Source organism: Aptenodytes patagonicus, chromosome 5 (genome assembly GCF_965638725.1).
Source record: "Aptenodytes patagonicus chromosome 5, bAptPat1.pri.cur, whole genome shotgun sequence".
Classification (NCBI taxonomy): domain Eukaryota; kingdom Metazoa; phylum Chordata; class Aves; order Sphenisciformes; family Spheniscidae; genus Aptenodytes; species Aptenodytes patagonicus.
Genome location: NC_134953.1, coordinates 21,341,693 through 21,354,553, shown reverse-complemented (window position 1 = coordinate 21,354,553; position 12,861 = coordinate 21,341,693). Strand labels below are relative to the sequence as shown.

Here is a 12,861-nt window from a genome sequence, read left to right as displayed (position 1 = left end):
CATCCTTCCCGGTCGCTAGAGCGCAGGAGTGGCCGTCCCAGCCCCTGGCTACAGTCCCAGCAGCGCTTCGGTTAACGTGGGAGCTAAGACGTGCTGTCATTCCTTTAGGACCTGGGGAGTTACAATGTCTAATCCTAAAATCAATTCATAATCACATCTATCAAATTAGAGGCAGCTGTCAAAAATGGCACATACGCATACACACGTGTGTGTGCTTCGAAGAACCCGGCTGGCTTCACACAGCAAAAGCTATTTAATCCATATGCTGGACACAGGCTGACACAGGGCTCTGCACATACCAGACCTTCTTCTTTCTCCTTATGTGAATACGCCCCATTTAATCTAAATTTTCCAGATATTAAGCCATCTGTGGGCTACAGAAACTCAGCCATTAGGGCAGGCAGAGCAGCCTTTGCAGTTTGTCTGGCGGGGGAAAAACTCGTTGCTGACCAACAGATCTGAAGAATTTACCCTTTTAAAACCCATCTAAAAATGGGTTAGTTCTGGCTGCCTCTGCCTGCCCGTGCCCTGGAGAAGCTTGGAGAGGAGGGCAGCACATCCAGTGCTCCTCCTGCAGCGGCTAAGCTTTGGCTTCAGAGTCCATATCAGCCAAGGGACAACGGTGATGGGACCTGGGCACAGCAGCTCCTGCTCTAACGCTTCTCCGTCCTCCCGCTGCAGCCCAGGGTGTCCGGGACAGCACCATGCTCACACAGTGCCCAGGTGGCAATTGCACGGTGTACGAGGCTCAGCCACCCCTGACAGCTCTGTTGCAGGTCTCAGACTTCTGTTCAAAGTTATTTAATTATGGTAAGAACCACTTTTCCTCTCTCAAAGATTGCCGGAGACGGGATCATCACGTAGGGATAATTTGCAGCTTCTCCTTCAAGCACCTACTTGGGCACGGAGAGGCTCCCGGAGAGGAGCATCAGTTCCCTGCCCAGCTGAGCAGGAGGAGGGCTCGGAGCTGCCTCTCACAGCATCCCCTCATTTCATTAGGAACGAAAGTCAAAGCACTAAAGATGCTCAAGATCACAAGTTCGTGTTAAAACATAACGGCATTTCATGATCTTGCCACTGCAAAGAGCCACCTAATTTATTGACCCATGGAGACAAGACTGTGCGAGCCTGTGTCCTCCACAGACTTGGCACGCCTTTGCATTGCATACGTATCATGCATTTCTTTAACACCTTCCGCTTGGTGTCTAGGGCTGTCAGAGGCAGGTGCTGCTTTGCGTGCGGGGCAGACGGCATTTATATGGACGCCGAGGGAGCGCAGCACCATGTTTCCATTCACCCAGACGCCACTTTGGTTCTTTCTTGGAATATTGATTTCTCTGAGTAAATGGTTTTTCTGAGTGTCCAGTAAATCAGTGGTATTGACAGCCTTGATGAGATCTAAATGAGAGCAGGTACCGTATTTTGGGGTCGCCCTGCTTTGGGCAGCAGCATTCCCCTGCTCTGGGGAGGCACCACCCGGGGTGCACTGGGATTAAAGGGCGAATCCTGATCTCGCAGGGGAGTAATGCAATGTGTATGGCTTGCCAAAATCCACCCCAAAAAGGCACTGGTGATGCATGATGAGTCTCAGCGAGCCGTGCAAGGTTGATGCCGTGCCAGCAAGGCTGGAGGTGCCGGCTGGGAGCCCGGCCCCCTCCAGGGGAGGCTTTGACCAGCTTGCATGAAGCCTCTGCGGGTCGAAGGTTCAGACGAGATTATTTTCATGTAGATAAAGGTGCTGATTCCCTGTGTAAAACACACTGATCTCTCTCCAGCCAAATTTGATGCCTTTTACTACCCTGTGCAGCACGTGATGGTGTGCACGTCGTGGAGTTCACACCAGCACCCACGCGGGTTAAATTGGAGGAAGAGGGTGAAAGGAAAAGCGAAGGCTTTTGCATGTGTACCTTGCTTTTAAGCCTAAAATGCCCAACATAAGAAAATCGTCAAGAATATTTCCCCTTGTCCCGCCCTGTTCCCACAAACAAAGCTCATTTTAAACGAGACGATGGGACACTCTTATTTCTTGGAGTGTTAGTAAAAGGCTCAGCAGCCCCCAGCGAGCGGCTGGTACGGCAGGCATCCTCGCCAGACCGGCAGGCACGAGGGTGCTGGCAGGACGGTCCAGCTAACACTGACATAGCGCCTCCATCCTTATCCCGAGAAGGCATTCAGGGCATCTCTAGTACCATAAAACAACTGGAGAGGTAGAAATCAAGCCAAATGGAGTAAGTCAGCCCAAAACATCTGGTTATAAGAAAAATCACTCCCCAGGTATTCTCCCATTACACAGACCATGGCAGAGCAAAGTCTGCCCAATGTGCCTCTCCCAGGTCATTTGTGAAGTTGGTCCCATTAAATAAATCCAGGAAGGACCAGCTGCTCCAGCTGAAGGTGAATGATAGCATTTAGGTGACGTGCCAGCCAGGAGATCAATGCTTAAATGGATGCGATTACTTGTTAGATGTAAACACAGTTGAATAAATCTAAATAAACTCTAATTATTTATACAGTGTATTCCTAATGCTGGTTGAATGTTAACTCTTTCCAACTTTAAAATAGAACTGAAGCCAGGCAGGGGAAATGATTTAATGCCTCTGTAGATGTAATTAGCATGTGTAATATGTATATACAAATATACATAATATATGTAATTATAGGTATTGGTGTTAGAGAGTTGTCTAGCCAGATGGAAAGAGTAAGTACTGACAACACTTTGCTACTACCCACTAGGGAGGGAAGGATGTTTAAAGTCACTGGAATAAGAACTTGGTAGTTGATATTTGGGGAAGGGAGTTACTGCCCCACGTTCCCTGTCTGCTGAGTGGATTTGACAGCCAGCTTCTCCATCTTGTCCATCCATCTAAAGAAGAATTTGGGCTAGAAGTGTCCAACATCCAAGGGCAAAGCACTGTGTGTAAACCGCAGCTGCTGTAGCATACTCACACCGTCTTCTGTAGGTCATTTTTGGCATCCAGTGAAAATGTAACTCAGGAAATGACGAGGCTTTGGTCCTCTGGAGCATCTCCGAGGTCCCAGCACATGTCCGCACACCCCACGCAGGTGATAAGGCAGAGTCCGGGCTGTGTTTATCCTCCCTGCTCTGGCGGGCTCTTGCTTGGCCCACAGATCCCTCTGCACAGGTCACTTGTACTGCAGATCCTGGAGACGCTGTCAGATAACCAAGCCTGAGAAAGGCTTACCTGCCACTACCGCCTTCCCTTCTCCATCCCAAACACCTGGCAGGCAGTGCACAAGGAGTGTCAAGGTAAATGTCCTCCATTTTGTGACCCATCTGCGCTTCAGGCTGGGGTTTTTTAGTGTGGGAAAGGCAAGAATTAATCCTTGCACCCAGTCTTGCTGAGGGGTAGACACCATGCAATTGCTTGTGCAGCTGATGCACGTGTAACTGCACATATTAAATGCATTTATTTTCCAGTTTTCTCAAGGCACTGGCTGCAATTTCTCTTTACCGAAGTTTGATGTTTGGACTTTGGTGTCCAAGGGAGCGGGGTTTCATGCCCAAGGAGCCTGCAGGCAGACAGCACCTCAGCATGGGGAGGGGCACAGTGACGGCCTCCGACACGCAGGCAACGGCTCAGCAGCAAGGCAAGTCCATCCCACTGCCTCAGGTTAGAGCTAGATTTCTTTATAAAAAGTATTTTAAAAGCAAGCTACATTCGCAGGCAGGCACAGCTTGGGACTGAGTTTATGAGAGTTTAATGAAGTTTTGAAAGTTTGCAGAACCTCTGTTATTCAGCTGTTATGACAGAGGGAAAAGGAAGGAGGTGATGTCCTACCAGCTGCTTTATAGCACCGCGTGGCTGTCGGCACGGGGACTCGAAGCGTCCCCAAGCCTTAGCACCATCGCACCAAGCACCAGCTTGTGAGACACGCGGGGGCAGGTGCCTGCACTGCCATTAACACTCAGAGACCCTCAACACGAAGGCACGTCCATTAATGGTCAATTAGCTGCTCTCAACACCCTGGAGACAGAAAACCAGCCATCTGCAGCAACCTCCCCTTCCCCATCCCTGTGGGGGCACGGAGGAGAGGGAAAGGGCTTGGCTGGTGGGACGTTCACTGGGAAACTCGATGCGCACAAGGTCCTCAAGCACGACAGCCAGTCACCACGCTGCTAGGTTTTGGGATCTGCTTTGCCCCCTGCAGCTCAGGGGTTATTTGGCTCTTGATGCATCAAGCCGAGGGCTGAACAAGCAACTTGCTCTTCTGTGGCTCTCCCAGCATCGGCGAGTGTACTCAGCCCTTTCAGAAAAATCGGGCCGTTAATTCAAGCACCTCATTTTAGGCAATGTTTGAACTTTCCGTACCTTTGGGGGGAGAGGGATGAGTGCCGTGCCTGATGAGGAGGTCAGAGAGCAGCCAGCAGCTGACGTGCCGAAGATCAAAACCAGCACCAGCCGGCAGTGCCTGCCGGGGAGCAGAAGGCTCCCGCTCAGAGCTGTGCCCGGGACAACGCTGCTGCCCTAGAGCATTTCAGTTATTCCTTACAGAGTTTAATTACTTGCTGTCCTGATAACCTGGAGCATAAGTTTTGTTTTTGCAAATAACATTGGCAAATTACAAATTTGCAAAAGCTACAGCAGCAGAGACGTGCAGTCATACCAAGCTATCGCTGCAAATGCAAAATGAAAGGCGCCTGGAAATTATGACACTGAAGTAGGCAAGATAGAAAGGTGAAGGATCCTTTGGCACTGGCGGATACTGAATATCTCCCCCTGGAGAGATGGGGAGCCCTGGGAAGGGCTTTCAGCAGCCCCTGACTCCTCTGGCCGGGGGAGGCAAGGGGTCAGGCAGCTCTGGCACAGCTGGGATGAAACCTCTCAAATCAGTCACTCCCCACATCCCTCCGGCATCCCACCTGGGACTGACATGAAACACTCCCTCCAAACGCGGGGAGACAAGGACACAAAGCCGGGAGGAGACGTCCCCTTCCCCGTGTGGCAATGGCAGCTGTGCGCCGGTTACAGCAAGTATTTGCAGGCAAGGCGCTCATCCCTGGCGCACGCAGCTGAAGCCAACACGTCTGCTTTCCCTGGTCCCAAAGCCCTCCAAAACAAAAGCTCCCCCGGGAGTTCAGCAAAACATCTCTCAGCGCAGACCATGGCCATTTCCACAGCAAAATTTAAATGCAAGAGTAGGTTGGAGCCCCTAAAAAATGAGACCGAAGAAAGAGCTTCACGTCCTGGTGAAGCCCGAGCTCAGTCCAGCTCTCAGCTCCGCGGTGCGAACACCCTGGCTCCGGTGGGCTGGCAGAGGATATTCAGGACCCGTCCCTGAGCGCCATCCCTTGACTGCAACGCCGGCATTTGAATCACAAAACCCCCCTCAGAAACTTCGGCAGCATCTTAATGATGAAAAAATGAAGCAGAGTCAGTCTGAAGAGACACTTGCGTGGGAAGTGCCGCGCTGCCGGCCCTGCGCAACTGCGGTGGGAAGCTTTTGTGTACACGCCAGCAGCCAATTCAGCCCCTAATTGATTTTTTCCCCCCTTTGGCATTGTTGATACGCAGCTGTTCTCACACAACTATAAAGGAAAAGGCGTTTTTCGCTTCTTTGGTTGGAGAAGACAGGAAGAAAGAAAAAAAAAAATCAAACAGCAGAGAGCAGCCCTGCAGCATCGGCGTTGGGAGGGCCCTGCAGCCAGCGCATGCCCCGCTGGCCCGGGAAGCAGGATTTGGCCCCTGTTTCTATTGCTCTGAACCGTGGGGATGCCGTCAGAGCTGACACGTGGCTCCTGGAGTCCGGGCAGCCCGGCACAGCTGGCAGAGCAGGATGGGCAGCATGCAGCAGGGTGGGCAGTGAACCTCAGCCCCACGCTTGCTGGCTGCCAAACTTTATTCTCTCCCACTTCACTTAATATGACTAACAAAATAAAACAATAGCTGGGAGCTGCTGGCAGCAAAGGGACACGCATGGCGAGGAGTGGCGGTGGCTTCAGACAGAGCTCAGCAGCGGCTGCCGAGGCCCCTTTGGGCACACGTGGGGCTCAGCTGCCCTCCGGGGTGGCCAAACAGATGCAATGCCAAGAGGGGCCTCCGCTCACCTGAGCTGGACCCCTGGAGCAACGCTCCCCTACGCTGGCCAGAGCTTCGGCAGGAGAGAGAGGAGGATATACGCACGTGGGGGCGAACGGCGCCTTTATCTCTGTGGTGCATGCGCCCGCCAATGCCGGTGAGCGTGCACCCCCTCTGGGTCACCCGTCTTTGCAGGCTGTGACAGTGACCCTGTGCGCTTACCCTGTTGCGTGGTTAGACCCTGTGTGAAATGCGACCTGGGGCTCTGCCAGGATACAACACCATGCATTTTCCCTGTTCGGCCCACAGCACTAGGTCTGTGGCATGGCACAGCTTGATTTAAAGCTTAAAGCTGAGGATCTGCACGATACAGACGCACTAATGTCACACCTAAGCATAAGATCCTAGAGGGGAAAACAGCTGCATCTCTCTCCTGAGCTCAAGCCTTTGATTTTCTCTTAGTTTGATCCACTGCAAACGCTGACCAGGGATAGGAAGGAGAAACTAGAAAAGTCAGGCAAGACAGACTGAAAAGGAAGTTCTGCTAAACACATGCTGCAAATGCTTCCAGCCATCATTCTTCCTTTACGTGCTTCATTTACGGGCAGATCCCAAGAAAGAAACACATGGACAACACCTTCCGCTTTTTCAAAGTCAAACGTGTCTTTTTTTCTCTTGGAGACAATTCAGAGCATCTGTCCCTTTGACCACCATATATGAGATATAGTATATAATATAATAATATATCTATTATGTATCTGTAGTATATATTTAAAAATATATAATAATATATCTCTGTCCTCTCCCCCCTTTCTCTGATTTTGCATGCGCAACAGTTAACAGCACAAACAGCTAAGTCTTTCCCTTCTCAAGTTTGACTAATCCAGAAAAACAACTGTAGCAAATCAGAACGAAGGTCCAGCCTGCCCAATATCCTGTTTCCCACAAAGACAAAGGGAAGACACTTGGAGAAAAGCATAAAAACAGGGTGAGCATGCAGCGATGCTCCCCAAGACCTTGCCCTCAGCCTCCAACAATGTGCAGTTCAGAGACTGAGACCGAGACCAAGATGCCAAGCGTGCCTTTGGCAGAATTTATCTGCTGAAGAGCAAGCAGACAGAAACGGGTTGGCAGTGGCAAAGCACACCGTTCCTTTTCAGAGTTACGAAAATTTAGTACAGCCCTCCAAACTGGCACAGTTGAACTTCCGAAGCAGCAGGTTTTTCTAATACTTTTAAGTATCTTTCTTCACTGTAGACCTTCCTAGAGACACAGCTGCCATGACTTCTGGCTCTCCATTCACACACCTGCAGCTCACCCAAGGGGGAGATCAGCAAGGCTCTGCCCTGACCCCGACATGTGAAGCTCTGTGGCTTCTCAGCCCTGGCCCCCCTGCACGCCTTCCACCGGGGACTCCTGTCACTTCTGCCCCAACCATCCAGAAATGCTGAGAGCCCTCTGGCCTGGGGGTAAGGTTGCTAGAGAGAAAATATTGAACATAAGGATATCCTTCTGCTCAGTGGAGTGAGTTTACAAGTGGGAAAAAAAAATATTCTTAGCTAGTTGTGAAAGCGTGAGAGGATTGAGGGGAGCAGAGGAGCCTTGCCTCCTGGACAAAAACCGCCCCATTGCTGGATTTTGAAATGAATCAATAAAGAAAATGAGTCCGACAGCCAGATGTCTGCTTTCATCTTGCTGCGCTGGAACTGGAATAAAGCCCACAAAAGCTCCACCAAAATACTTTCTTTGAAAGCTCTTTGTTAATGGCTTTCCGACTGCAGGGAACGATGGCAGCAAACGTGAAAGTCTGATGCCATCTAAAGGCCACTTTAATTTTCACCTTTCAAAGGCTGTGTTTGACTTTGGGACTCTCAAACACAATTTCAGAGTGTGAACTCTTGTTTGCCCTCCAGTTCTCATCATCAGGCTTTGTTTTGTTTGCTTACAAATTGATCAAACTTGACCGAAACTTTCCATGCTGAATGCTGGCCCAAGTGAAAACTGCTTGGGTGTGTTTGCATGTACTGCCAGCATGCGTAAAATGCAAAGCTAATGTAATCAAACACTTCCAAAGAACAAGGCTGTAGAAAAATACAAGTTTCTCCATGTTACATTCTGGCAATCTTTTCTCTTAGAAATCTAAATTGCTGCTGGCTTTGCAACTGAGATTAGAAATTGTGGCAAAGGGCTAAGCAAGCTCTATATTAGGGATGGGCTTTCTACTGTTCCTCTAAAAGTCTGTGCAAGTTTGGCCAACCTGCAAGTCTCTAAAAACGAGTTTATACAGGCTCTGTGACAGCTAAAATGTCAGAAGCGCCCATCTCTGCCGAACGCCCTCCCGGCCTTCCCCGCTGGGCTGCTCACGCCATTTCAGCCACGCACGTGGTAATGCCCACAGGCAGGCTGACTGCGCTCCAGCTGCCCGCACGCACGTTGCCAAGCAGTTTCTAATTAGTGCATTTCGATGAGTCCTCCACCTCATTTAACATACTGGATCTCTGAAAGAACAAACACCAACCCACGCAGCAACCCCGTGGGCGAGGGGATGCATTTCCCCACCAGTTTGTAGGAAGGGAGAGGAGGAACATCAGTGCTCACGTCAGAAGTTTCCATCAGACTCGCGCGCGCAGCCTGGGACACAGTGGCCCTTTCTCCCTGTCCTTGGCTACTTAGCAGTATTTGAGAAGTTTCCACAGGCTGAAACAGTGAAAATTCAACAGTTTTGCAAACTGGACATCCAGAAAACAGAAAATCCTCAACTACTGAGCATCAGAGAAAACAGCAATTTATGCTACGTGCTCAACAGCGTACAATAACTCAACTGGGAAGGCAGGAAAATACTGGTCAAAATGGCCTATTACAGCCTTCACCATGACATTGTTCTGTCTCCTCGCAGTATCTAAAGCCTGATCTAAAGTATACATCGTTCTGCAATTTTTGCAAATCAAGCAAAATCTGTGAGAGTCTGTAAAAGAAGTCGGTGGGTGATCACCCAGATCACAATACAAATTTCAGTATTGCCATATAGACAAAAGTGGGGTAGAAAGATGCACAACTTCAAAAATCCTTTGTTTTCCTTTATAAGGTTCTTAGGTGGTAGCTTGCACGTAATTCCTCACAGCATACACTGCTGCTTCTCTGTATTGCTCTTTCTTGGGTTAAGCATTATTACCATTCCTAATGGTAATAATTATTTCCTATCGTGTCAGTGATCCGTTTTGGAGCTTGTTTTTCCAAGGGCTCCTACCTCCCAAGATTTAAGCCTTAATGTATGTTACGCCTGTTATGAACATCTACTTTATTTCCACGCTTTGGCTCGCAGAATCTCAGATCCTTCTTGTAACACCGTGAAAGAGCAAGATCTAAGTGAAAATGAAGGGTCTGCTGTGGTTCGTAGACTCTCGGGAATAAAGAGAGTTCAAAGACGACAATTATAGATGCACTTAGCCTTACAGTGTAAGCTCCTCCGTGTTGACATGGTGTCTACTTTCATGTTAGTGCAGCACTAAGCAGACTGTAGATGCTCCTGGAGACAAACGACAGTAAGAAAATTACTTGAATCTTGCTTAAGATTTACTTAAAATGCTGAACCAAAATTATCCTCCCACATGGGGACTGAGTTCACGAAACTGTCACCGGACTTGGAGGGCTGGATTTTGACTTTCTTGTAAACAGAAACAAAAGGCTGATTTGTGGAAGGGTAACGAAAATAAACATTTGTTGAAGTCCTTAAAGACATCTCACAGAGTTGATATAGCTATAAAAACATAACACTGCAACTTCTGCAGGCTCACAGACTCCGAGGTATACCATATGCCGGCAGGGCATGACACAGATGTCTTCAAATAACTTTGCATTAAAAGCCTTCCCTAGCAAAACCCTTTGTTTTCATTAATAAAATGAAAAAAAAGGTAATTTCCACAAGCTATTTCCCTGCTCTGTACTTACACAGCACTTAAACCACCCGAGTCCTATGTCTCAGGCCGTCATATGTAAACCCATGCTGCAGAGCAGAAGAGGCAGACCAAGAAGGTGGGGAAGCATGCCCCGGGAGAGGAAAGCCTGCAGCACAAACCCAACCGAGGTTCAAAACAACTGCCTGACAACGCCGCGTATTTTACCACGGGCCTGTCCTCTTTCATCTCCAGGATCTGTGACAGAGAAAACAGCTGTCCTCTAATAAGATCAGACTATTTTCTTGCATAGCTTTCAGAAGAAGCACAAGCAAGAAGCCATCTTCAGAATAAATTCTTGAGAAGTTACGTGCGTAATCAAAACACCTTTTCTACAAGCGAGAGATGTAAGAGCACTGTGTAAACAAAAGGCTGCTATACAAAATCCATCTATTTAAAATACTGTTTATTTGTGATTTAACATTAATTAGCATTACATCTATGAGCAATTTCAGATAACATTTATATATTTTCCACAGGACACAAGAGTTGGCTGGCTCATTCTTTATGCCAAAGCAAGTAAATAGAGGCATTAGCAAAAGGTGCAAATAGTTCACGGTTGCATTTTAAAAAATATTTATGCACATTGCATTCATTTAGATATATTTTTAAAAAAGTTATGAAAAGCGTAGTTCACAGGTTACTGTTTCTACATATGTTGTAATACAACACAAATAATGTAGAACATAAAAAACAAAGTAAGCAACTGAAAGTTTCCACTATGATTAAAAACACTGATTCCAGTATTTAGTGATAGCTAGGAAATTGTTTCCAGGATCCATTCCAACATTGCATTATCACACTTACACGGTCAAAGCTAACCAGCCCCCAATCATGCTATAATCAACATTTTTGCATGCCAAACCACTCTCCAGCCATATTTAACAATTATATATTGTATAATATTTCAACCAGCAATTTGGGAATCACATGGATCTTTAAAATGTACTTCCTATTGCGATGACTGATTTACAGACAATTTGACACAGCGAAGAAAACCCTATGTTAATTTCTATGTTTAGTTTGTATTTACAATACAGTAAAAGTACTAAAATGACAATATCAGTAAAAATGAGTAAGTGGCAGTACCACCCTTACCCATGGCACTAGGCTCTGATTTGCTCTGGGTTCATCCAAAGGACAACACAGATTCATGAGACCCTTTTACAATTCAAATGAAAGTGAAGAAAAAACCCAAAGTGTTGCACTCTGTATGAATCCATACAAATTATTTAAAATGTCTAATATGGAAATGTCACTTTGCTGATTTAATAAAAATATCCCACAATCCATATCATATATTTAAAAAAAATAATCGCCAGACTTTTACTTTCTTTGTCTCCTCCTATTTTCTTACTATTTCACTTTCCCTTTTAACAGTTTTGTTTCCTTCATTTGGTTATGTTAAGAGATTATTTTTCTTCATTCACTAGCAATACCATGAGAGAAAAAAACCCCCACAAGTAATTTTTAAACATGAATCCAGTTCAATTTTATATGCTTTTATCTTTTGATTTCCAAGTCCCCGGATTCCTGAATTATATTTAAGTATACTTTAAACCAAGCATTCTTAAATACACTCTACTATTAAATGCTTGGTTCACATGCTTATAATACCTTTATACTGAATGGTATACAAACATTTGAACATATAAAATCTTCTTTTTGTTTTGCCAGTTAAACTAAATTATCAATGTTAAGTGTATAAAATCCCCCTTTTTGAAAAATAAGGGTTCCCCCCCCAACTGATAGAATAAAAAAAGAAGTCTTCAAAAATTATATTTCACTAAAATGAAATATTTGGCAAAAAAGTTATTGAAGAATGGAATTCTTTAGACATTTTGTATAATTCCAAATAAACTTTCTCTTACACAGTTTTTCCCCTAATATTATGTGCCAGTGTATAATATTTCTATATGATCTAATCTTAAAAAAAGATTTAAGGTGTGCTGTTAATATGCACCCGCTCAAACAGGGGTACAGAAACATAAAATATATGGTCAAAATCACAATACAAAAATGTATGATCTGGTTACCAAATAAGACAGCAGTTTTAGAAGTCGTATGCTCACTCAACAGCAACTTTAATAAAGACTTAAACTGTACTGAAAAGTTTAAGGTCTGCAAAATACTCCAAGCAGGACTTGCTGCTGCATACTGTGATGGTATTCGATCTTGCTACGACGGTAATTGAGCACCTGCCAGCATAGTTCTACATGAAACTAATGAATGTTTCCAACCCTCACAGCAATTTTGGACACAGTTTAAGTGAGAGATGAAATAATTTTCAATTAACATGAAAGGCTTTTTTTGTTTTTTGTTTGTTTGGTTTTTTTAAAGCAAAACCTCTTCCAGTTCCTTTTTGTTTAGGCTAAAAGTCCAGTTACTGCACACCCCTAACACTACGCTGTTAATGGTCAACTTAAACGTTTAAAATGTGCAATGTCTCCTCACAATAGAACTGCACTTACGCTTCCACCTTCTCCTTCTTTTTACTCTTTTTCAGAAAAGATGGGGTGCGGAATTTCTTCTTCTTCTTCGATGGGGATTTGGAAGGTGACCCTTCAGGGGACAGGGTCTCTTCTATCTTTTCAGAGCTTTTAATTGTAATCTCTACGCTCTCCACAGTACTAGTGGTTAACTGACTGACCCTCTTGGTGAGATCTTCTTCCACGTCATGTGCATCTTCCTTGCCGTTCACCACCACAACTGGCATCTCCACAGATATTAGGTTAGCATTCTGGGTATAGAGATCTTCATGATTTTCTGAAAGAACAGACAATTTTGCAATTATTTATGTATACTATCATGCAAAAAAACAGTACTGAAACAAAGTCTGCAAGCCTGGACTGTGATCCAAAGAATGAAAT

General features: G+C 46.0%; 1 protein-coding gene across 6 annotated transcripts in view; it reads right to left on the bottom strand.

Annotated features, from left to right (window-relative positions):
- Positions 1-10,380: 10,380 nt before the first annotated feature.
- ADD3 (adducin 3) overlaps positions 10,381-12,861 on the bottom strand; it is a 116,951-nt gene continuing 114,470 nt past the window's right edge. For all 6 annotated transcript variants that reach the window (XM_076338977.1, XM_076338978.1, XM_076338976.1 and 3 more), the window contains one exon: positions 10,381-12,757. In XM_076338977.1, the coding sequence (XP_076195092.1) occupies positions 12,459-12,757 (299 nt within the window). In that variant the 3' untranslated portion in view covers positions 10,381-12,458. The remainder of the gene's footprint in view (positions 12,758-12,861) is intronic.